At 38.7% G+C, this 25,283-nt stretch overlaps 1 protein-coding gene and 4 gene segments (V, D, J or C); 3 read left to right on the plus strand and 2 right to left on the minus strand.

The window, feature by feature from the left end:
- Positions 1–1,823: 1,823 nt before the first annotated feature.
- On the plus strand, positions 1,824–6,909 carry LOC133612029 (Ig lambda-3 chain C region-like). The segment is given in 3 exon segments: positions 1,824–1,860; positions 4,854–4,979; positions 6,466–6,909. Coding segments are annotated over 3 exon segments (492 nt in total).
- Positions 6,910–10,944: 4,035 nt separating this feature from the next.
- Positions 10,945–11,506, minus strand: LOC133611357 (Ig kappa chain V region 120-like). The segment is given in 3 exon segments: positions 10,945–11,038; positions 11,086–11,383; positions 11,455–11,506. Coding segments are annotated over 3 exon segments (444 nt in total).
- An 80-nt stretch (positions 11,507–11,586) lies between these two features.
- On the plus strand, positions 11,587–15,483 carry LOC133612030 (Ig lambda-3 chain C region-like). The segment is given in 3 exon segments: positions 11,587–11,623; positions 13,031–13,156; positions 15,040–15,483. Coding segments are annotated over 3 exon segments (492 nt in total).
- On the minus strand, positions 15,410–18,354 carry LOC133612032 (Ig kappa chain V region 3547-like). The segment is given in 3 exon segments: positions 15,410–15,443; positions 17,852–18,134; positions 18,206–18,354. Coding segments are annotated over 3 exon segments (369 nt in total).
- A 4,888-nt stretch (positions 18,355–23,242) lies between these two features.
- The window catches only part of LOC133611220 (receptor expression-enhancing protein 6), a 36,983-nt gene continuing 34,942 nt past the window's right edge, over positions 23,243–25,283 (plus strand). For both annotated transcript variants that reach the window (XM_061967917.2, XM_061967916.2), the window contains exons 1-2: positions 23,243–23,340; positions 23,433–23,566. In XM_061967917.2, the coding sequence (XP_061823901.1) occupies positions 23,452–23,566 (115 nt within the window). In that variant the 5' untranslated portion in view covers positions 23,243–23,340; positions 23,433–23,451. The remainder of the gene's footprint in view (positions 23,341–23,432; positions 23,567–25,283) is intronic.

A 25,283-nucleotide genomic window follows, 5' to 3' on the forward strand; every position in this document is an offset into this window, starting at 1 on the left:
TGGATGGCGCTGGAGCGTCTGGCCCATACCCGGCCGTCGCCGGCAGCGAGACGCGCTTGGAGGTGCACTCAGCACGGCTCCCATATGATTGCGCACTGGTGTGCGTCTGGGTCGTGACAGCGTGGCACGCGAATGTCTGTGCTGCATTGGATCAGTCTCCTTTCTTTAAAAGGCAAAAGCTTTATAACCTCACTAATGCCTTGCATCGTCTATATTAGATATATAACAACGGGCAGGTGCGGGTGGGTGCGGTTCTGATTAAATGTTAGAACAGGTGCATGGCGGATGGTTGACGACTTTCTGATGCGGTTGCGGATGAAATAATTGCCTATCCGCGCATCTCTAGAACTTACACAATATTGTCATTTATAGACATTTACTGTCAATAAGCTTTGTTGCCTGAAAGTGAAGTAAAGAAATAGTTTTTTTGGGGGGAGCAGGAAAATCCCCAAAATGTGCTCCAGTTTTTTCCTTTTCCTATCATATCTGTCAGACTTTGAACACACTGTGCTCAATTCAAATAGAATATTATTGTTATCCATGCATTTTCAAATGTACTGTATCACAACAAAACAGGACAAATGCTGAAGCACATTCATATTTCTGGATTGGGACTTCAAACTATAGTTTAAATTATAGTTAATAATTCCTTTTTATCAATCGTGTGTGGCCCTAAACAACCACAAAGAGCATTGGTCTTCACCAAGGGGTTCACGGAGGCTGGGAGGGTCGTAACATTTTTGGCAATATAGACAATTTTTTTAACATGTACTTTTCATAAATAATTGTATAAATTTATCATTTTCACAAATGTGAATGTATTTAAATACATATTAGCATTAACCATCCACATATCCATTTTCTACCCCTTGTCCCTCTAGGGGTCGCGGGGGGCTGGAGCCTATCCTAGCCAATAATCAGTTTAATGTATTAATTAATCCATGTGTTCTGTGTTCTGGAGTTAATTTATGTAAAGTTTAGGAGTAAGAGCTACAGCTACTTTAAGGACCAATTTAATATAAAACCCAATTTTATACAAGATGTGTTAGTTGGGGGTCCTCACTCCATCTTTATTTCAGTTTGGGGGTCCTTGGCTTAGAAAACTTTGGCATGAAGTGTTTACGGGACAGGCCGGCCCTGAGTGTTAGTGTGACTTCTTCTTCCCTCATTTCAACTTTTTCTTACAAGTCAATCAACTTGTTCAGATTGACGCTGGTTCTGCTTGGTGATCTTTGTTCAGTGGACCAGTCATCATCATCTTCCACTTTCACTTCCCTCAAACCAAAGGAGGTTTTTGTACAGCTCTCAATCACCGTGTATACCTTCCAACGTCAAAAAAGGCAAAACAGTAGTAATCAGCGACATCTTCTGCCTGAACACCACTGATAGTCAGAGTGTAGTCAGAGCCAGATTGTGTGCCACTGAATCGAGGTGGTGTTCCAGTAAAGCGACTTGTTGCATCATAGATCAGAAGTTTAGGAACCTGTCCAGGTTTCACTTGGTACCAACTGAGATAAGAACCAGTGTTTGAGTTCCCTTTGGCGCTGATGGTCACCGTCCCACCAAGACTGACATACTTGATTTTGTCCGTCTGGATCTGAGAATCCTGGGCGGAAGATCCTGAAAGGAGACGGCGATGATTACATCAACACTTTCCCTTTAGGGACGACTCAAAAGAGTCTTTGTCTCACCTTGAATCAGCAGAGCCGACTGGACGAGCAGAAGCACTGGTGCAGGTCACATCTTGATGCACTTTTCCAGCCCAGTGCGTGGAAAGAGTCCAGATTTATCAAGACGTGGCGGTGCGGCCAAGCGGAGCGCTCATGCAAATGAGCTCCGAGCGCACCTGTCTTTGTGAAAGTGAGAGGGAGGCGTGGCCAGGACCACTTCCTGTCCATGTTTGTGTTGCACATCTGCCTCAGACCCCTTCACTGACGCTCCACTTTCACCACAACTCCTCCATATTTCATGTACTACGAACCGTACATGAACATGTTTTGTAAATAAGTCATTCAATAAAGTTAAGTCATTAAATGAATAATGATAATGTGACTAATGATTTATTTTGATTTTATTGGCACTCTTTTGTAAAGAAGACAACAACAATATAACTTAAAAAACAATGTCAAACAATATAGGGGGTTTTAGGGATATTTTAGGAAATATTTAGCCTCCCTAAAAGATCTAATCATGCCATTGGTTCGACCGCTTGATGAAAATCATTATTGACCTAAATAAGGTATTCAGATGTTGTTGTTTTTTAAACAAACTATTTTCAACCGAATGAAGACAAGAATGAGTTTTTTAGTGCATGTTAACATACTGAGTGTGTATTTGTTGTCCTAACAGTGATCCGGCTGCAACTGTGACATCTACCCACCACAGGGCCCCCCCTCAGCCAAAATAAAAATGCTGATACAGAAATGATGCATTGATATCGGGCCTCCGATAGCATTGCACCGAGATTGTGTCTGGACTTTGGACTAATGTTAGCATGCTAATATAAGAGATGTTAGCATACCTCCAAGATGGCACCGAGTATCAAATATAATGATTTGTAGGTTGAAACACTCAAGATTAGCGAAGGAGGCGAGCCAAAAACGTGAGCATACTAACACTGGCATGCTAATATAAAATAGGTTAGCATACTTCCAAGATGGCGCAATTATCAAAAATCATGATATTTAGGTTAAAACATATAAAAGTTGCTAAAAAGCTACCCTAAAATGTTAGCATGTTACCGTTAGCATGCAATGCTAACTTTCAAGATGGTGCCAAGAATGCTAATATTTGCATGCTAACACTTAGCATGTGTCATACACCAAGTTATATGACACTGGGGTAAACGGTTGCAAAATGAGCAAAACGTTAGCATGCTAACGGTTCAAAAAAAATTCAGTTACATAAATTCAGGGTCAAATAAATGCTTTTGTAATAAAGACACAAATTAGCCTCCTTAGTTCATGCTCTATTCAACAAATGAAGTGCAAAAACTTAATTTAAGCCTTTAATTGATCTTTTAGTTTGAATTGAACTCTTTAAATCAGTGAATTTACACAATATTGTCATTTATGGACATTTACTGTCTGTCAAGTGTTTTAACTTTTTTCGCTGTGCTTATCCCACACTTGAAGGGATGTACCAATGCTGAATGTGGCTTCTGGATTTCACTCAAAAGACCAGACCGTAGTTACTTTTTTTCCTTTTATTTTCCTTTAGTTTGCAACAGTTTTTCCAACAAAGAAACAGCTTCTTTTTTCTTCTTTGGTCTTTTTAGCAGTCTTTAGCAGTGTTAGTAGACTTTAGTAGACTTTAGTAGACTTTAGTTTCTTTAGCTGTCTTTAGCTGTCTTTAGTAGCCTTTAGTAGGTGAAAAACCTTTAAGGACAAAACACCACAAAATGAAAATGCTGTAAAAAATCAATCAATTATCAATCCCACAATTTACAATTAAAAATTAGGCTATCAAATTCTTAACTATTAAACAAGTGCAAGAAAATGGACTAATATTTTCCCTTTAAGTTAACACAGATTTTAAATAAATTGTCTAAACATAAATGCACCAAGATACATATAAAATACATTTAAACACCAGAAACACAATAGATAAATGCAGCAGAAAACCCAATATGTAAATACATAAATACCTAACCAATTAACCACCTATTTTAGATACATATTTAAAATCCATATCCAATATAAATATATTATTAATTTAGCAGTGAAACACTCAATCTTAAACGCTGTCTACTGGTAGAAAAATGCCCCTTTTTCTATGCCCTCACCAGCAGCCAATGATCCAACACAGTTAAATCCAACACTTTAGGTTGAGCAACTGCTCCAACATTTATCAAACTAATCAAAGAATATCAACACTTCCACACTTGATACGGGAGCGCGCCGCGTTATACCTGCGCGTGAACGTAAACTGATCGGCTCTGATCATATAAGCCGACTGGCCGAAATAAGGCCGAATTATATACATTTCCTAGGGTTGCCTAGGTGAATAGGGATGCGGATGTGCTCTAAGATAAAATATAATTTTATTAAGTGGGGTTTGGTTGGTAGCTAAGCAGCCACGGTTGCGAGCTCGTGCATCAGCTGACGAGACAGTTGTTCGCTGCTACACTGTCAATAGCTTTTGTCAGGTTCAAACACCGATGACATTTATTAAACAGACAAAGAAGCAAGGAATTAAACAGAGACAGGATTCAATTTAGCTCAACGAGGAGAAACGCGTCGACCTGTACCCTTGTACAGTGTCGTCCCACGCTCTGACGAAAGCTTGCACGCCTCCTCTTTTATTTGGACTTTCCCTGATTACATGGCAACAGCTGTTTCTAAAGGGAGGGGGTCGTAAACAGCCGTCCCCTTTGGCCACAAAACAGTTCAAAGAAAAGATGCCTGGAGCTTGCGTCAGGTCCTGCTTCCTCTCGTCTTTGTAGATCTCGGGTCAAGACAAGATCTTTCTGTAGATTACATTAGATTAAAGAAACCCGCACCTTCATGTCGCTTCCCATTCTACACAGTGGAGTTTTACAAGCCTTTTGCTTTGTAAGATCAAAGACAGCTTTTGTCTGCTCGCCAGGAACTCATGGCAACACAAAGTTTTGTGATAACTTAGATACAATTATTCTGGCAGCTTTGTTGCCTGAAAGTAAAGAAAATGGAGAGATTTGGGGGGAGCAGGAAAATCCCCAAAATGTGCTCCAGTTTTTCCCTTTTCCTATCATATCTGTGTCAGACTTTGAACACACTGTGCTCAATTCAAATAGAATATTATTGTTATCCATGCATTTTCAAATGTACTGTATCACAACAAAACGCTGGTTCTGCTTGGTGATCTTTGTTCAGTGGACCAGTCATCATCATCTTCCACTTTCACTTCCCTCAAACCAAAGGAGGTTTTTGTACGAGCGCCTCACAACCTTGCATCACTGTGGTGGAGTTTCGGCGAAGGGACCAAACTGGTCATCGGCTGTGAGTACCAGATGTGTCCTTGTTTTTCACTCTGTGTGACAAAAGCTGGATTTTATTGTGTGGAATTTGGAATTAGAATGTGATGTCAATCTAGGAGCAGCTAACAATATGAGAGTCTGGTTGTCATGGTGACTATCATGTGATTGTTGTCTATTTCATGTCATCATGTGATTTCTTCCTGACATAATTATCAAACATTTCAACACGTCAGGCGAAAAGAAGTAGGAAGAAGCCCAGCTTATTTCATCCTTCTCCTTCTGTGTGCTACTAATAGCTTTTGTAACAATAGAAAGATGGATTATGTAAAGAAGGGAGATAAAGGAAGGAGGAAAAAAGTGTAAATATATTCAAATAAATCTTATAGATAAGATAAAATTACTAAAATGAATATAAAATTTAATAATTAATGATTTATATGTGTTTGCAAGTCAGCGAGTGCCACATACTGAAAAATCAAAGGATGCTTTTTTTTATACTTTTTAAATCTAAAAAAAGATGAATCTAATGCAGGGGTGTCAAACGTAAGGTTGTATCCGGCCCGCGGGATGAGTTTGCTAAGTATAAAAATGAGCAGAAATTTGTGAATGAAAGAAACTGCTGTTCTAAATGTGTCCACTAGATGTCACAATAGCAAGATTTGTAGATGATGCTACATATGTAAAAAAAAAACAAAAATAAACACATGATGTTAGTGCACCAGTTGAGGAAAATGATCAAACTACATAAACAAAATCTTGTAATTTTATTTTTGATATTATTTTTTCATCTTGATAAATTGAAAATTAACACCAACGAGTTGACTGATGAACATTATCACATCATTTATTCAGAAAGTATAAATAACAACACATAAAGATAGAATACTATTAACCGCAACATGTAAGTGTAAAAAAAAAACCCAACTACATTAGGATTTGTACATTTCTAGAATGTGCTTGTTCTATTTTTAAACAAAGAATATAATCTGGAGTTGTCTTTAATATTTTTTTGTTTTTTTTGTTTTACCAGTCCGGCCCACTTGGGAGTAGATTTTTCTCCATGTGGCCCCCGGACTAAAATGAGTTTGACACCCCTGCTCTAATCCAATATGCTTATAAATTATATTTTTATTAGTGCTGTCAAAATGATTATTATTTAAATAAGATTATTCTCACTTTTAAATTTGGATTATTCGTGATTAATCACAGTAAAATACTCCCTTGCGTAGTTAAAATAAACTATAAAAAAAGAGTCCAAAATTTCAACACAAATGCAGTTTTAATGTCAGAATGTCAAACAGGAACATTTTGTTGACATTTTTGACTTAAGCGCACCTCATTTATTTACACAAAACTTTCTGACAGTTTTATTTCAAGTTTATTTGGAAGATAAATGTGTCAGTCGGAGTCTCCTCACTCATCTTTGCACTAGCAGGAGGTGTTGTCATGTTGATTGACAGCTTTAAAGTGTGACATATTAACTCTCTCCTCCCCCTCCCCCCTCCTAGCGGGTGAGGTGCGGCCCCCCACGCTGACCATCTTCCCCCCCTCCAAAGAGCAGCTGCAGACTGGCAGTGCCACGGCGGTGTGCGTGGCCAGCGGAGGCTCGCCTCAGGCCTGGACCCTGGGCTGGAAGGTGGGGGGCAGCAGCAGCACCTCGGGGGTGTCACACAGCTCGGACGAGGCCACCGGCGACGGCCGCTACAGCTGGACCAGCACCCTGAGCCTCAAGGCCGACCGCTGGAGCACGGCCGGCTCGGTGAGCTGCGAGGCCACCCTGCAGGGTCAGAACCCCGTGACCCAAACCCTGATGGACCCGGGCCGCTGCTCAGAGTAGAAGCTGAGACGCCCGTTCTTGTTTTTATTGCTTCCTGTTTCTTACTGCTTGATGCCGGAGAACTTGGCGCAGAACCTCAACATTTAAGCATTGTTCAATAAAATGTCCACGGTCATGATGAGTCAGCGCCTTTTTCTCTCAGGACCTCAAATGGACCCACTCACACCTCACTATGACCATTAGAAGCACATTCAACTACACTTTGTTTTTACATTCATAATATTTCATCTTAGCTTTTATTTGGAACTGACTTGACCTGTGAAGCACATCTCAAAGTGCTGTGACAATGCTCATAAAAATGTATACAAAAAAATAATGAATGAGTAAATTAAAAATAATACATTTAAAGAACAACTTTAGATTTGCAAAAACAAATTGACAACAATTTTAATGAACGATAAGCTATTTTTTTTTAGAATTGTATTAACAAATGGTCATGAAAATTAAATAGAGAAAAAAAAACTATCAATGAAATAAAATGGTCATAAAAATGTATAAAGAAATTAACATATGAGTACATTAAAAATAATAAATATAAAGAAAAACTTTGAATTTGCAAAAACAAACTACCAATTGTTTTAATGAATTATATATTTTTTAGAATTGTATTAACAAATGGTCATGAAAACTAAATTGAGATAAAAAATGAAGCAATTAATGAAATAAAATGGTGATAAAAATGTATTACAAATTATGAAAATGTTTAAAATATTAAAAATAAAAGTCATAGAAGCCAAAAGGGGGTTAAGGTAATTTCAACTTAATGCTAAATAAATTTTAAAAAAAAGCATAATGTTTAAAAGACAAAATAAATCTGCTATCATTTCTTTGACAAATGTCATTTATGTCAGTAATTCAATTCCTAAAGTGAAACTCATATCCTCATGAGAGCCAGCGTCCTCTACAGTGGACGTTTGTTTTCCCCCCAAAATGTATAATGTGATAAAAGAAATAGAGCGCAAGCAAATGTCCACTGCAGAGGACGCTGGCTCCTAATAGAATATTCCATAGATTCACTTCACATAGAGTGACATTTATTCATCATTTTGAAGATCATACAAACAAATTCAGTCCTTGACAAAATGTGAAACATGTTTAAATATTTCAATGACTGGTTGACTATGGAGGTTCATTTCTGTCTTTATTACCAAGTGTGGACTGATTTTTTCCCATAAAATTAGGATGTGAATTTCATTTAAAAAAATTGTATGAGCAAATCTGTGTATTTAAAAGTTTAATTTGTTAAAATTCAGTGTTTGAAAACACTTCCTGCTCCCTGGAAGTTTATTGTAGATCATAAATCATGCATCTCACCTGGACAGAAGAAGTCTGAGGAGGTATTCCGACAAGTTGGTACACTCTGACAGCCATTTAGGACCCAAAAGTGGAGAGGATGACACGAAAAGACGCTTGCTTGTTGTAATGTGTTATACAAATAAACATAGATTGATTGATTGATTGATTGATTGATTGGTTGATTGAAAATAAATAATGAAATTAAACGAAATGAAAGTTTAATTGAATTGTCACGTAAAAAAAATTAAGTTCACAAAATTCAAACAAAAAAATTCAGTTACATAAATTTAGTGTCAAAAGGAAAGTTTCATAATAAAGTCACAAACAAACCTGCTTAGTTCATGCTCTAATCAACAAATCGAGTGCAAAATACTTAATTTAAGTCTTTAATTGATCTTTATTGCCTGAAAGTAATGAAAGTAAAGAGTTTTTTTGGAGGGAGCAGGAAAATCCCCAAAATGTGCTCCAGTTTTTCCCTTTTCCTATCATATCTGTGTCAGACTTTGAACACACTGTGCTCAATTCAAATAGAATATTATTGTTATCCATTAGAGATGCGTGGATAGGCAATTTTTTCATTCGCAACCGCATCACAAAAGTCGTCAACCATCCGCCATCCACCCGAACCAACATTTTATCAAAACCACACCCGCCCGCACCCGCCCGTTGTTATATATCTAATATAGACGATGCAAGGCATTAGTGAGGTTATAAAGCTTTTGCCTGTTAAAGAAAGGAGACTGATCCAATGTAGCAGAGACATTCAATGCGTGCCACGCTGTCACGGCCCAGACGCACACCAGTGCGCAATCATCTGGGAGCCGCGCTGAGCGCACCTCCAAGCGCGCTCGCGCGCGCGTCACTCAAACTGCTGCAGGCAGCTGCGTTCCCTCTCATCTCACTGATGAGAGGGACGACTACTTAAACAACCGCCACCAGAGATCCTCCTCCTGCCTCCCGACCACGCTTCCGCCCCTGGACAAACCCTGCCTGCCTCGCCCTTGTCTGACAGCACCGCTCCTCTCAACACGCACCTCCAACACTTACGGTAAAACCCTCCAGTTAAATTCCACACATAGTCTGAAACCCATTTGCTGTTTGGTTACATAAATATCTAATATATATATATATATATATATATTGATATATATAATATAATATATAGTACAATATCATATAATATATTGGATAATATATTGTATGAATTATACATATATATTATTAGTATTATTATATATATATATATTTATATAAAGATATATATAAATCCCTTTTGAATAAATATGCCCCAGGCGTATTTATTCAAAAGGGAATAAATACCCGGTATCATCACACACAAATTAATATCTCTTGGCCACGCATTAGTGGCTAAGAGATATTAATGCGTGATAATATTATTTATCATTATTATAATATTATTGTCATTTCCATTAAGAAAGTGTTGACTATTGTTGCTAATGCCCTCAGATCAGGAGTGCGTTCCTCACACTTTGTGTGCGCAGTTGCAGAAAGCAGAACGAGGCTTTTAAGACTGCACTTTATCATCAAACTTGAATTATAATGAAAATAGACAAACAAAGCAGGCTAAATATCCTTACATTGTCGCCAATCGGAGATGCGCTTCACTTGAAAGCGAGGCCAAATAATTATTCACTCATAGTAGTATATCTCCAATAGAAAAAAATCACAATAAACAACGCAATTGCCTTAATTCCTTTGCATTGTAGTGCGCCCAAACAACACGTAACCATCAAAATTATTTAGCTGACCGAACTCAATATAGGTTAGACATGGGCTTATTTGGTATATCCTATAGGTAACGTAGACTAATTCGTTTAACATATCCAACCGTATGTCTACTTACTTTTTTTTTGTTAGCACTATGCAGGAATAAAATGGCATCTACAGTGCCAGGATTCATGCGAGAGCGCCTGGCCTCTAAAATGCGCCCTGCTGCGCTGAAGGAGCGCTCACTTGCGCCACTTGTTGCTGGGACGCGGTGCCTGATGAATAATTGACTGTTTCAAAGAGTGCTGCTCGTTTTTTGTATGTGGGTAACAACATTTAACTATGTATATATATTTCCGAATTGGTTTAACCGCCCCCCGCCTGAATCTATTTAAAATCTAATTTTTTTAAATTTCACCCGCCTGACCCGCGGATTATCCGCGGACTCCGCGGTTGTGTCCACAAACCGCGCATCTCTATTATCCATGCATTTTCAAATGTACTGTATCACAACAAAACAGGACAAATGCTGAAGCACATTCATATTTCTGGATTGGGACTTCAAACTATAGTTTAAATTATAGTTAATAATTCCTTTTTATCAATGATGTGTGGCCCTAAACAACCACAAAGAGCATTGGTCTTCACCAAGGGGTTCGCGGAGGCTGGGAGGGTCGTAACATTTTTGGCAATATAGACTATTTTTTGAATATATACTTTTCATAAATAATTGTATAAATTTATAATTTTCACAAATGTGAATGTATTTAAATACAAATTAGCAATAATCATCCACCTTTCCATTTTCTACCCCTTGCCCCTCTAGGGGTCGCGGGGGGCTGGAGCCTATCCTAGCCAATAATCAGTTTAATGTATTAATTAATCCATGTGTTCTGTGTTCTGGAGTTAATTTATGTAAAGTTTAGGAGTAAGAGCTACAGCTACTTTAAGGACCAATTTAATATAAAACCCAATTTTATACAAGATGTGTTAGTTGGGGGTCCTCACTCCATCTTTATTTCAGTTTGGGGGTCCTTGGCTTAGAAAACTTTGGCATGAAGTGTTTACGGGACGGGCCGGCCCTGAGTGTTAGTGTGACTTCTTCTTCCCTCATTTCAACTTTTTCTTACAAGTCAATCAACTTGTTCAGATTGACGCTGGTTCTGCTTGGTGATCTTTGTTCAGTGGACCAGTCATCATCATCTTCCACTTTCACTTCCCTCAAACCAAAGGAGGTTTTTGTACAGCTCTCAATCACCGTGTATACCTTCCAAGGTCAAAAGCGGCAAAACAGTAGTAATCAGCGACATCTTCTGCCTGAACACCACTGATAGTCAGAGTGTAGTCAGAGCCAGATTGTGTGCCACTGAATCGAGGTGGTGTTCCAGAAGAAAGGGTTGATGCAGCATAGATCAGAAGTTTAGGAACCTGTCCAGGTTTCACTTGGTACCAACTGAGAGCATCACCAATATTTGAACTCCCTTTGGCGCTGATGGTCACCGTCCCACCAAGACTGACATACTTGATTTTGTCCGTCTGGGTCAACAAATCCTGGGCGGAAGATCCTGAAAGGAGACGGCGATGATTACATCAACACTTTCCCTTTAGGGACGACTCAAAAGAGTCTTTGTCTCACCTTGAATCAGCAGAGCCGACTGGACGAGCAGAAGCACTGGTGCAGGCCACATCTTGATGCACTTTTCCAGCCCAGTGCGTGGAAAGAGTCCAGATTTATCAAGACGTGGCGGTGCGGCCAAGCGGAGCGCTCATGCAAATGAGCTCCGAGCGCACCTGTCTTTGTGAAAGTGAGAGGGAGGCGTGGCCAGGACCACTTCCTGTCCATGTTTGTGTTGCACATCTGCCTCAGACCCCTTCACTGACGCTCCACTTTCACCACAACTCCTCCATATTTCATGTACTACGAACCATACATGAACATGTTTTGTAAATAAGTCATTCATTAAAGTTAAGTCATTAAATGAATAATGATAATGTGACTAAGGATTTATTTTGATTTTATTGGCACTTTTTTGTAAAGAAGACAACAACAATATAACTTTAAAAAAAACAATGTCAAACAATATAGGGGGTTTTAAGTATATTTTAGGAAATATTTAGCCTCCCTAAAAGATCTAATCATGCCATTGGTTCGACCGCTTGATGAAAATCATTATTGACCTAAATAAGGTATTCACATGTTTTTTTTTTTTAAACAAACTATTTTCAACCAAATGAAGACAAGAATGAGCTTTTTAGAGCATGTTAACATACTGAGTGTGTATTTGTTGTCCTAACAGTGATCCGGCTGCAACTGTGACATCTACCCACCACAGGGCCCCCCCTCAGCCAAAATAAAAATGCTGATACAGAAATGATGCATTGATATCGGGCCTCCGATAGCATTGCACCGAGATTGTGTCTGGACTTTGGACTAATGTTAGCATGCTAATATAAGAGATGTTAGCATACCTCCAAGATGGCACCGAGTATCAAATATAATGATTTGTAGGTTCAAACACTCAAGATTAGCGAAGGAGGCGAGCCAAAAACGTGAGCATACTAACACTGGCATGCTAATATAAAATAGGTTAGCATACTTCCAAGATGGCGCAATTATCAAAAATCATGATATTTAGGTTAAAACATATAAAAATTGCTAAAAAGCTACCCTAAAATGTTAGCATGTTACCGTTAGCATGCAATGCTAACTTTCAAGATGGTGCCAAGAATGCTAATATTTGCATGCTAACACTTAGCATGTGTCATACACCAAGTTATATGACACTGGGGTAAACGGTTGCAAAATGAGCAAAATGTTAGCATGCTAACGTTTCAAAAAAAATTCAGTTACATAAATTCAGGGTCAAATAAATGCTTTTGTAATAAGTGGAGTTTTACAAGCCTTTTGCTTTGTAAGATCAAAGACAGCTTTTGTCTGCTCGCCAGGAACTCATGGCAACACAAAGTTTTGTGATAACTTAGATACAATTATTCTGGCAGCTTTGTTGCCTGAAAGTAAAGAAAATGGAGAGATTTGGGGGGAGCAGGAAAATCCCCAAAATGTGCTCCAGTTTTTCCCTTTTCCTATCATATCTGTGTCAGACTTTGAACACACTGTGCTCAATTCAAATAGAATATTATTGTTATCCATGCATTTTCAAATGTACTGTATCACAACAAAACACTGGTTCTGCTTGGTGATCTTTGTTCAGTGGACCAGTCATCATCATCTTCCACTTTCACTTCCCTCAAACCAAAGGAGGTTTTTGTACGAGCGCCTCACAACCTTGCATCACTGTGGTGGAGTTTCGGCGAAGGGACCAAACTGGTCATCGGCTGTGAGTACCAGATGTGTCCTTGTTTTTCACTCTGTGTGACAAAAGCTGGATTTTATTGTGTGGAATTTGGAATTAGAATGTGATGTCAATCTAGGAGCAGCTAACAATATGAGAGTCTGGTTGTCATGGTGACTATCATGTGATTGTTGTCTATTTCATGTCATCATGTGATTTCTTCCTGACATAATTATCAAACATTTCAACACGTCAGGCGAAAAGAAGTAGGAAGAAGCCCAGCTTATTTCATCCTTCTCCTTCTGTGTGCTACTAATAGCTTTTGTAACAATAGAAAGATGGATTATGTAAAGAAGGGAGATAAAGGAAGGAGGAAAAAAGTGTAAATATATTCAAATAAATCTTAAAGATAAGATAAAATTACTAAAATGAATATAAAATTTAATAATTAATGATTTATATGTGTTTGCAAGTCAGCGAGTGCCACATACTGAAAAATCAAAGGATGCTTTTTTTTATACTTTTTAAATCTAAAAAAAGATGAATCTAATGCAGGGGTGTCAAACGTAAGGTTTTATCCGGCCCGCGGGATGAGTTTGCTAAGTATAAAAATAAGCTGAAATTTGTGAATGAAAGAAACTGCTGTTCTAAATGTGTCCACTAGATGTCACAATAGCAAGATTTGTAGATGATGCTACATATGTAAAAAACAAACAAAAATAAACACATGATGTTAGTGCACCAGTTGAGGAAAATGATCAAACTACATAAACAAAATCTTGTAATTTTATTTTTGATATTATTTTTTCATCTTGATAAATTGAAAATTAACACCAACGAGTTGACTGATGAACATTATCACATCATTTATTCAGAAAGTATAAATAACAACACATAAAGATAGAATACTATTAACCGCAACATGTAAGTGTAAAAAAAAAAACCAACTACATTAGGATTTGTACATTTCTAGAATGTGCTTGTTCTATTTTTAAACAAAGAATATAATCTGGAGTTGTCTTTAATATTTTTTTGTTTTTTTTGTTTTACCAGTCCGGCCCACTTGGAAGTAGATTTTTCTCCATGTGGCCCCCGGACTAAAATGAGTTTGACACCCCTGCTCTAATCCAATATGCTTATAAATTATATTTTTATTAGTGCTGTCAAAATGATTATTATTTAAATAAGATTATTCTCACTTTTAAATTTGGATTATTCGTGATTAATCACAGTAAAATACTCCCTTGCGTAGTTAAAATAAAGTATAAAAAAAGAGTCCAAAATTTCAACACAAATGCAGTTTTAATGTCAGAATGTCAAACAGGAACATTTTGTTGACATTTTTGACTTAAACGCACCTCATTTATTTACACAAAACTTTCTGACAGTTTTATTTCAAGTTTATTTGGAAGATAAATGTGTCAGTCGGAGTCTCCTCACTCATCTTTGCACTAGCAGGAGGTGTTGTCATGTTGATTGACAGCTTTAAAGTGTGACATATTAACTCTCGGGGCTTCACGGTGGCAGAGGGGTTAGTGCATCTGCCTCACAATACGAAGGTCCTGAGTAGTCTTGGGTTCAATCCCGGGCTCGGGATCTTTCTGTGTGGAGTTTGCATGTTCTCCCCGTGACTGCGTGGGTTCCCTCCGGGTACTCCGGCTTCCTCCCACTTCCAAAGACATGCACCTGGGGATAAGTTGATTGGCAACACTAAATTGGCCCTAGTGTGTGAATGTGAGTGTGAATGTTGTCTGTCTATCTGTGTTGGCCCTGCGATGAGGTGGCGACTTGTCCAGGGTGTACCCCGCCTTCCGCCCGATTGTAGCTGAGACAGGCTCCAGCGCCCCCCGCGACCCCAAAGGGAATAAGCGGTAGAAAATGGATGGATGGATGGATATTAACTCTCTCCTCCCCCTCCCCCCTCCTAGCGGGTGAGGTGCGGCCCCCCACGCTGACCATCTTCCCCCCCTCCAAAGAGCAGCTGCAGACTGGCAGTGCCACGGCGGTGTGCGTGGCCAGCGGAGGCTCGCCTCAGGCCTGGACCCTGGGCTGGAAGGTGGGGGGCAGCAGCAGCACCTCGGGGGTGTCACACAGCTCGGACGAGGCCACCGGCGACGGCCGCTACAGCTGGACCAGCACCCTGAGCCTCAAGGCCGACCGCTGGAGCACGGCCGGCTCGGTGAGCTGCGAGGCCACCCTGCAGGGTCAGAACCCCGTGACCCAAACCCTGATGGACCCGGGCCGCTGCTCAGAGTAGAAGCTGAGACGCCCGTTCTTGTTTTTATTGCTTCCTGTTTCTTACTGCTTGATGCCGGAGAACTTGGCGCAGAACCTCAACATTTAAGCATTGTTCAATAAAATGTCCACGGTCATGATGAGTCAGCGCCTTTTTCTCTCAGGACCTCAAATGGACCCACTCACACCTCACTATGACCATTAGAAGCACATTCAACTACACTTTGTTTTTACATTCATAATATTTCATCTTAGCTTTTATTTGGAACTGACTTGACCTGTGAAGCACATCTCAAAGTGCTGTGACAATGCTCATAAAAATGTATACAAAAAATAATGAATGAGTAAATTAAAAATAATACATTTAAAGAACAACTTTAGATTTGCAAAAACAAATTAACAGCAATTTTAATGAACGATAAGCTATTTTTTTTAGAATTGTATTAACAAATTGTCATGAAAATTAAATAGAGAAAAAAAAACTATCAATGAAATAAAATGGTCATACAAATATATAAAGAAATTAACATATGAGTACATTAAATATAATAAATATAAAGAAAAACTTTGAATTTGCAAAAACAAACTAACAACTATTTTAATGAATTCTATTTTTTTTAGAATTGTATTAACAAATGGTCATGAAAATTAAATTGAGAAAAAAAATGAAGCAATTAATGAAATAAAATGGTGATAAAAATGTATTACAAATTATGAAAATGTTTAAAATATTAAAAATAAAGTGGAACTCATATCCTCATGAGAGCCAGCGTCCTCTGCAGTGGACATTTGTTTTCCCCCCAAAATGTGTAACGGTGACAAAAGAAATAGAGCGCAAGCAAATGTCCACTGCAGAGGACGCTGGCTCCCAATAGAATATTCCATAGATTCACTTCACATAGAGTGACATTTATTCATCATTTTGAAGATCATACAAACAAATTCAGTCCTTGACAAAATGTGAAACATGGTTAAATATTTCAATGACTGGTTGACTATGGAGGTTCATTTGTGTCTTTATTACCAAGTGTGGACTGATTTTCCCCCATAAAATTATGATGAGAATTTCATTTAAAAAAAAAAAAGTGTGAGCAAATCTGTGTATTTAAAAATGCAATTTGTTAAAATTCAGTGTTTGAAAACGCTTCCTGCTCCCTGGAAGTTTATTGTAGATCATAAATCATGCATCTCACCTGGACAGAAGAAGTCTGAGGAGGTATTCCGACAAGTTGGTACACTCTGACAGCCATTTAGGACCCAAAAGTGGAGAGGATGACACGAAAAGACGCTTGCTTGTTGTAATGTGTTATACAAATAAACATAGATTGATTGATTGATTGATTGATTGATTGGTTGATTGAAAATAAATAATGAAATTAAACGAAATGTAAGTTTAATTGAATTGTCACGTAAAAAAAATTAAGTTCACAAAATTCAAACAAAAAAATTCAGTTACATAAATTTAGTGTCAAAAGGAAAGTTTCATAATAAAGTCACAAACAAACCTGCTTAGTTCATGCTCTAATCAACAAATCGAGTGCAAAATACTTAGTCTAAGTCTTTAATTGATCTTTATTGCCTGAAAGTAATGAAAGTAAAGAGTTTTTTTGGGGGGAGCAGGAAAATCTCCAAAATGTGCTCCAGTTTTTCCCTTTTCCTATCATATCTGTGTCAGACTTTGAACACACTGTGCTCAATTCAAATAGAATATTATTGTTATCCATGCATTTTCAAATGTACTGTATCACAACAAAACAGGACAAATGCTGAAGCACATTCATATTTCTGGATTGGGACTTCAAACTATAGTTTAAATTATAGTTAATAATTCCTTTTTATCAATCGTGTGTGGCCCTAAACAACCACAAAGAGCATTGGTCTTCACCAAGGGGTTCACGGAGGCTGGGAGGGTCGTAACATTTTTGGCAATATAGACTATTTTTTGAATATATACTTTTCATAAATAATTGTATAAATTTATAATTTTCACAAATGTGAATGTATTTAAATACATATTAGCAATAATCATCCATCTATCCTTTTTCTACCCCTTGTCCCTCTAGGGGTTGCGGGGGGCTGGAGCCTATCCTAGCCAATAATCAGTTTAATGTATTAATTAATCCATGTGTTCTGTGTTCTGGAGTTAATTTATGTAAAGTTTAGGAGTAAGAGCTACAGCTACTTTAAGGACCAATTTAATATAAAACCCAATTTTATACAAGATGTGTTAGTTGGGGGTCCTCACTCCATCTTTATTTCAGTTTGGGGGTCCTTGGCTTGGAAAACTTTGGCATGAAGTGTTTACGGGACGGGCCGGCCCTGAGTGTTAGTGTGACTTCTTCTTCCCTCATTTCCACTTTTTCTTACAAGTCAATCAACTTGTTCAGATTGACGCTGGTTCTGCTTGGTGATCTTTGTTCAGTGGACCAGTCATCATCATCTTCCACTTTCACTTCCCCTCAAACCAAAGGAGGTTTTTGTACAGCTCTCAATCACCGTGTATACCTTCCAGTTCCAACAAAGGCCAAACCGTAGTAATCAGCGACATCTTCTGCCTGAACACCAGTGATAGTCAGAGTGTAGTCAGAGCCAGATCGTGTGCCACTGAATCGAGGTGGTGTTCCAGTAAAGCGACTTGTTGCATCATAGATCAGAAGTTTAGGAACCTGTCCAGGTTTCACTTGGTACCAACTGAGAGAAGAACCTTTGGCGCTGATGGTCACCGTCCCACCAAGACTGACATACTTGATTTTGTCCGTCTGGATCTGAGAATCCTGGGCGGAAGATCCTGAAAGGAGACGGCGATGATTACATCAACACTTTCCCTTTAGGGACGACTCAAAAGAGTCTTTGTCTCACCTTGAATCAGCAGAGCCGACTGGACGAGCAGAAGCACTGGTGCAGGCCACATCTTGATGCACTTTTCCAGCCCAGTGCGTGGAAAGAGTCCAGATTTATCAAGACGTGGCGGTGCGGCCAAGCGGAGCGCTCATGCAAATGAGCTCCGAGCGCACCTGTCTTTGTGAAAGTGAGAGGGAGGCGTGGCCAGGACCACTTCCTGTCCATGTTTGTGTTGCACATCTGCCTCAGACCCCTTCACTGACGCTTCACTTTCACCACAACTCCTCCAACTTGCTTTATGAAAAGTGTTCTAAGATTCTTGGTCTTTTTACCTATGAGGGCTAAACTTCACCTTCATATCGTTTCCTAACTATTTTGTTTAATGTCCATGATTTAGCCTCAATACAAAGGAGTCGCATTTAATTATTACACCCCTTGTAAAAATGCATCTCTTTACTGTTCACTCAACACAGACGTCATCAAAGCTCACATTTATGCATTCACACACAGCGCTCATATTTGGGAACCAGAATGAGGTTTTGGAAGAAAGGTAAAAATATTAATAAGTCTATTTTTGGCCGCATTGGACAAAGTTATGTTGAAATGTAACTTTTGCATCTCATAGCACAAAACTGTGGTGCGTTCAAGGAATCTTGATGAAAGTTCGAAACAGAGGCATCACTAGTTTTTGAAGACAGGAAAGGCTTAGTAGATGCACTAACAATAATAACAAATATGTGTGATTATTATTATCATTGATTTTGTCCGTCTGGGTCAACAAATCCTGGGCGGAAGATCCTAAAAGGAGACGGCGATGATTACATCAACTTTTTGCCTTTAGGGACGACTCAAAAGAGTCTTTGTCTCACCTTGAATCAGGAGAGCCGACTGGACGAGCATCCTACTAGATCAGGGGTGCTCATTACGTCGATCGCGAGCTACCGGTCGATCGTGGAGGGTGTGTCGGTCGATCACCAGCCAGGCATTAAAAAAATAGTCCTAAAAATGAGCGATCATAAATCTTCACTATGACGTCATTTTCATCACTTGATTGACATTCACATCATCTTCTGAGATGACGCTGGCTGCTGCCAGATCACTAAAATTACCAACAGGAAGGCGAGAAACATTTTATTTCAACAGACTCTAAGCGCCGTACCTGTCGTCAAAACTCCAAAGACCGACTGCACAGTTGCACAATAAAAGCTCTGCTTCATCCTGCGTGCGCTAACAAAATAAGAGTCTCAGAAAGCTGGCGTGCACAAGCTAGCAAGCTACGGAGTTTGCCGCCAATGTATTTCTTGTAAAGTGTATACAAAGGAGTACGGAAGCTGGACAAATAAGATGCCAAAAACCAACCACTTTCATGTGGTATTGGACAGAAAGGAGGACTTTTTTTCTCCTCCATTCGAAAATGCGGACGTTATCATCACCACTGTCTGATTCCAATCAATGCAAGTCATCACAATCAGGTAATACACCAACTTATATTCTTGTCTTCATGAAAGAAAGGAATCTATAGCTGCTAAAAATGCTTGTAGTATCTTTAACCACTTTCAACTTATTAACAATATTAACTATATCTGTTAAACATGCTTGTATTATCATTAAACACCTTTAACTTGTTAACAATTGTAACTATATGTGTTATACATGCTTGTATTATCTTTAAACACCTTTAATTTGTTAACAATATTAACTATATGTGTTAAACATGCTTGTATTATCTTTAAACACCTTTAACTTATTAACAATATTAACTATGTGTTAAACATGCTTGTATTATATTTAAACACCTTTAACGTATTACCAATATTAACTAAAAGTGTTAAACATGCTTGTATTATCATTAAACACCTTTAATTTATTAACCATATTAACTATATGTGTTAAACATTCTTGTATTATCATTAAATACATTTAACTTGTTTACAATATTAGCTATATGTATTAAACATACTTGTATTTTCATTAAACACCTTTAATTTATTAACAATATTAACTATATGTGTTAAACATGCTTGTATTATCATTAAACACCTTTAACTTGTTAACAAAAACATATATTTCATAAATAAGTAAATATAAATTAAATATATGAATGAGGTAGATTCCCACGACTTGATCAATTGAAAAGTAGCTCGCCTGCAGAAAAAGTGTGAGCACCCCTGGACTAGATCATCTCTACTTTAATCTGTCTTCTTTTTTCTCTCTTTTATCCCCTCCTGCTCCAAATAATAATATAAATCCATTTAATAAAGTCAAATACAAATAAGACAACAAGAGAAGTATCCTACACTTCTCTTTTGTAAAGTAAATTTGCACAGCCGATATGGGCATCAACATCAACAATATGATTTGCCTGACTAGCTGGACAGGACAAAAAATAAAAAACAACAACATATGAACTCACAGTGTGTATATGATGGAGGCTTTTGGATGTTTTTTTGACTCCATTAATGGCTGACTTTTATTTAGGTTTTATTTAAGATTTAGAATGCATTACGTAACCTGTGAGTCTTTTTATTCCAATTTAAGTCGGCAGTTTATTTTTAAACCCTTCATGAGGATTATGATTATTTCTTCATCCGAACAGGTTATATAAACATCCCATTAGTTAGCATCCCAGTGAGAGCAGACATTGTACAGTGAGTGATTGTTTTATTATGTTTGTTGTCTCTCATGAAGTCCGCCATGACGACTAGTAGTGGTGTTGTTGTTGAAGGAAAAGCCAACTGTAAAATGAATATGTCGCCGTACGCTTAAAATGAGCAAATTATGAAAACATTACATGTTTATATATATGTATATATATATATATATATATATATATATATATATATATATATATATGTGTGGGGAAAGATCACAAGACTATTTCATCTCTACAGGCCTGTTTCATGAGGGGGGGTACCCTCAATCGTCATATATAATATATATATATATATATATATATACAGTGTTGGGACTAACGCGTTACAAAGTAACGCGTTACTGTAACGCCGTTACTATCGGCGGTAACTAGTAATCTAACGCGTTATTTTTTATATTCAGTAACTCCGTTACCGTTACTACATGATGCGTTACTGCGTTATTTTGCGTTATTTTTTATGTAGTATCGGCTAGAAACTGAGAAGATCTGAGTGTCGCTGCTGAAGAGGCGACAAAAAAGAGGCGCGCCGCGCGCTATCTGTGTGTACGTGTGTGTGTGTGTGTGTGTGTGTGTGTGTGTGTGTGTGTGTGTGTGTGTGTGTGTGTGTGTGTGTGTGTGGGAGGGGGCGTGTCTGTGTCTACTATCAAGACGTCATGGCGAACCCCGAAGCCGAGTTTCTTAAAATGGAGATATTTTCAGTACGTTTCTTTTATCGACCACAAAGAAAAGAACATTTTAGCTGAATGTAAGTTTCAAATATGCTGAAACAGCGACAAAAACAACATGCTTCGACGAAGCTAGTAAAGAGACACACTCACCTCCACCTCCAACAGCGGCTGGATTTTAACGAGGCACTGCACACTGAAGGTACACACACTCTGTCAATTCTCTTATATACTCTTTCATTTTAAACTTTTAGAGTGTTTGATTATCACATCACTCTAAATGTTTAGACTATAAAGTTCACAAACCTAGAGAGGGATACTAGTGGGCCAGGCTAATATTTCCTTTTCTCTAAACTAAGTGGGGAAATGTGTAGAGTGTTCTGGGCTTCAGACATGATTTTATTTCAGAATTCCTTGAGAAAACGCCTGGTTAGGCTTTATGTATGTAGTGTGTGCCTTTCTTGTTTTACAGCTATGTTGTTATTATGCTGTTTGTTACTTATGTATGTTAAGTTGCAGCTATTTAAAATAGTTTTGTCAATTTGTTCTGGTCTGAAACAAATTGGCCCTTTAAAACATATCTTTGTCTTTGTGTGTTGTATGTAGAGCACATTGCTTAGCAGAGTTCAGTGATGCAAATGCATGTCAAGTTGAACAACAGATTGTATTATTCTCCAGTGCAATAACAGTACTAAAATGAAGGCTAAAAGGGCATTATGGGGCCTTAAAAAAATTAAAAAATATATATATAAGTAACTAAATAGTTACTTTTCACAGTAACGCATTACTTTTTGGTTTAAGTAACTGAGTTAGTAACTGAGTTACTTTTGAAATAAAGTAACTAGTAACTGTAACTAGTTACTGGTTTTCAGTAACTAACCCAACACTGTATATATATATAGCTATAGTTCACTGAAAGTCAAGTATTTCTTATATAAATATATATGAAATATTTGACTCCTCCCCTCTTATCCATGCCCCCGACCACGCCCCCTCCCCCCCACCTCCCGAAATTGGAGGTCTCAAGGTGATGATTATCTTGTGTGATGACTGTATTATGATGATAGTATATATCTGTATCATGAATCAATTTAAGTGGACCCCGACTTAAACAAGTTGAAAAACTTATTGGGGTGTTACCATTTAGTGGTCAATTGTACAGAATATGTACTGTACTGTGCAATCTACTAATAAAAGCTTCAATCAATCAATCAATCCAGCCATGGGTTATAGGTTTTGCATATTTTATATTCTTTCTAACCTTGAAAATATATACATTTCATGACTTTGCATGTTCTCTCCGTGACTGCGTGGGTTCCCTCCGGTTACTCCGGCTTAATTCCTCCCACTTCCAAAAACATACACCTGGGGATAAGTTGATTGGCAACACTAAATTGGCCCTAGTGTGTGAACGTGAGTGTGAATGTTGTCTGTCTATCTGTGTTGGCCCTGCGATGAGGTGGCGACTTGTCCAGGGTGCACCCCGCCTTCCGCCCAATTGTAGCTGAGATAGGCTCCAGCGCCCCCCGCGACCCCAAAAGGGAATAAGCGGTAGAAAAATGGATGGATGGATGGACTTTTTAGTGAACAGGTAAAAAGAGCTGCACTTTTGACTCATGAGCCGTCCATGAACCGTTTTTTTTTTTTTCACCTGCTGCCGTGAACGTTACTCCCTTCTCCCATTGGCCAGCAGGCGTCATATAAGCTCCTCCTCCTCCGTTGCCGTGCCTTGATTGGCCATCCGCCGTCAAGCTAGCTCCTCCCCCCCGGCAGTGACACAACCACAAAGCCTTCCTTCAAGGACTCTACGTTTTTGGAATAATTAGGTATTAAAGGTCAGGAAACAATCATTTCCACGTACTTATGTTGTATTGTACACATTATTTGTGATATTTGAGGCCTTTCCGGTTGTTTTTGTCGCTTTTAGGCTGAAGAAGAGCCCGAGAATGAGTCAGTTCAAGGAGCGTTTTGTGACTCTGCTCCATGAGAAGAACTTTGTCACCGACCAGCTGGCGACGCTTGAACAAAAAACGGGACTGAAGAGAGAATATATCACATTAGGTACGTTACTGACGCCGTGCCTGACTTTTTGGAGTTAGCGTTTAAATGTACGCACATATTTATATGAGGCGGTCGGTGGTTTTGTCGAACGTTAGCTAGCAAAATGTGTGCCTCGAGGTTACATAGCTATCTGTGATGACGTCACAGTTGTGGAGAGTTCCGCCAAAGTTTTGCTCGCTTTCACGTCCTGTCTGTCCAATTTGTTGCGTTAAGCGTCCCCACTTCCGGTTTCGTAGACAGGCATGGCTGACTCAAAACTGTTATTTTGCCCTCATTCATTAAAGTTAAAGTTAAAGTACCGATGATTTTCACACACACACTAGTTGTGGCGAAATTATTCTCTGCATTTGACCCATCACTCTTGATCACCCCCTGGGAAGTGAGGGGAGCAGTGAGCAGCAGCGGTGGCCACGCCCTGGAATCATTTTTGGTGATTTAACCCCCAATTCCAACCCTTGATGCTGAGTGTCAAGCAGGGAGGTAACGGGTCCCATTTTCATAGTGTTTGGTATGACTCGGCCGGGGTTTGAACTCACAACCTCCCGATCTCAGGGTGGACACTCTAACCCAGTGGTTCTTAACCTGGGTTCGATCGAACCCGAGGGGTTCGGCAGAGCCTCCGCCGTGGAGGTCAAGACACGCCCGAGTCATCGTGTAAATAAAAACTTCTTCCTGTCGGCGTATTATGGATACCCCCAAACAATGTTCCCTCTAATTTTCCATATGCGTGAGCAAACGCAAAAACTCCTTTGAGCAAATGCACTGTGGCCACACCAGCAGCACACCTGTCCCAAACCTGACTAAATAACAAGTTCAATGTTTTATTGTTGTAATCAAATGACACCAGTCATTTCCATGAGATTATTTTCTAATATAAGTGTTTTGGCCCACTTACAATGACTATAACATTGTTTTTCATGAGTTGTGTACTAGTTTTATGTCTGGGTGGGGGTCCTGTAATAATAATGTTTATCCCTTTCAGATATCGCGTTTAGTTCCCATTAAAGCATTCACATGTTGCACAATGAGATGTAAACATTGGATTATGTGTACATTTCTGTAACTTTCTGTTTGTAAAATCTTTATTAGTATTTCTTTAATATAATAATATAATTGTATGATTACGGTTCGGGTTCGGTGAATGCGCATATGAAACTGGTGGGGTTCGGTACCTCCAACAAGGTTAAGAACCACTGCTCTAACCACAAGGCCACTGAGCAGGACATTAAGACAGTGGCAAACGCATAAAGTGATTCTCAAGTTTTCTCACCAACAACCACCTCAGAAAAAAAAACTTAACTCTTCAAGTACCATCTTGATGACTATAATACAGTAGAGTAGTAGGCCTAAGTATTCATTAAAAACAAAGCAGAGGTTTTAGACCATGTCCACACGAACACGGAGAGTTTCAATAACACATATTTGGGGTTAAAACAATCTCCGTCCACACAAGCGTTTCAAAACTGTCTATGTATACACACAACATACACCTGTTGTCATGCACATTTTGTCCAATCAGAAGCCTGAAAAAAGCAGAAATAGCTGACTTGGTGGCATTATTATTTTGTTTATTTTGATCCACTTTAGAGATGTCCGATAACGGCTTTTTTGCCGATAGTCGATATTGTCCAACTCTCAATTACCGATTCCGATATCAACCGATACCGATATATACAGTCGTGAAATTAACACATTATTATGCGGGGTTGGGTTGGGG

This window comes from Nerophis lumbriciformis, linkage group LG08 (assembly GCF_033978685.3).
Source record: "Nerophis lumbriciformis linkage group LG08, RoL_Nlum_v2.1, whole genome shotgun sequence".
In the NCBI taxonomy this organism is placed as follows: Eukaryota; Metazoa; Chordata; class Actinopteri; order Syngnathiformes; family Syngnathidae; genus Nerophis; species Nerophis lumbriciformis.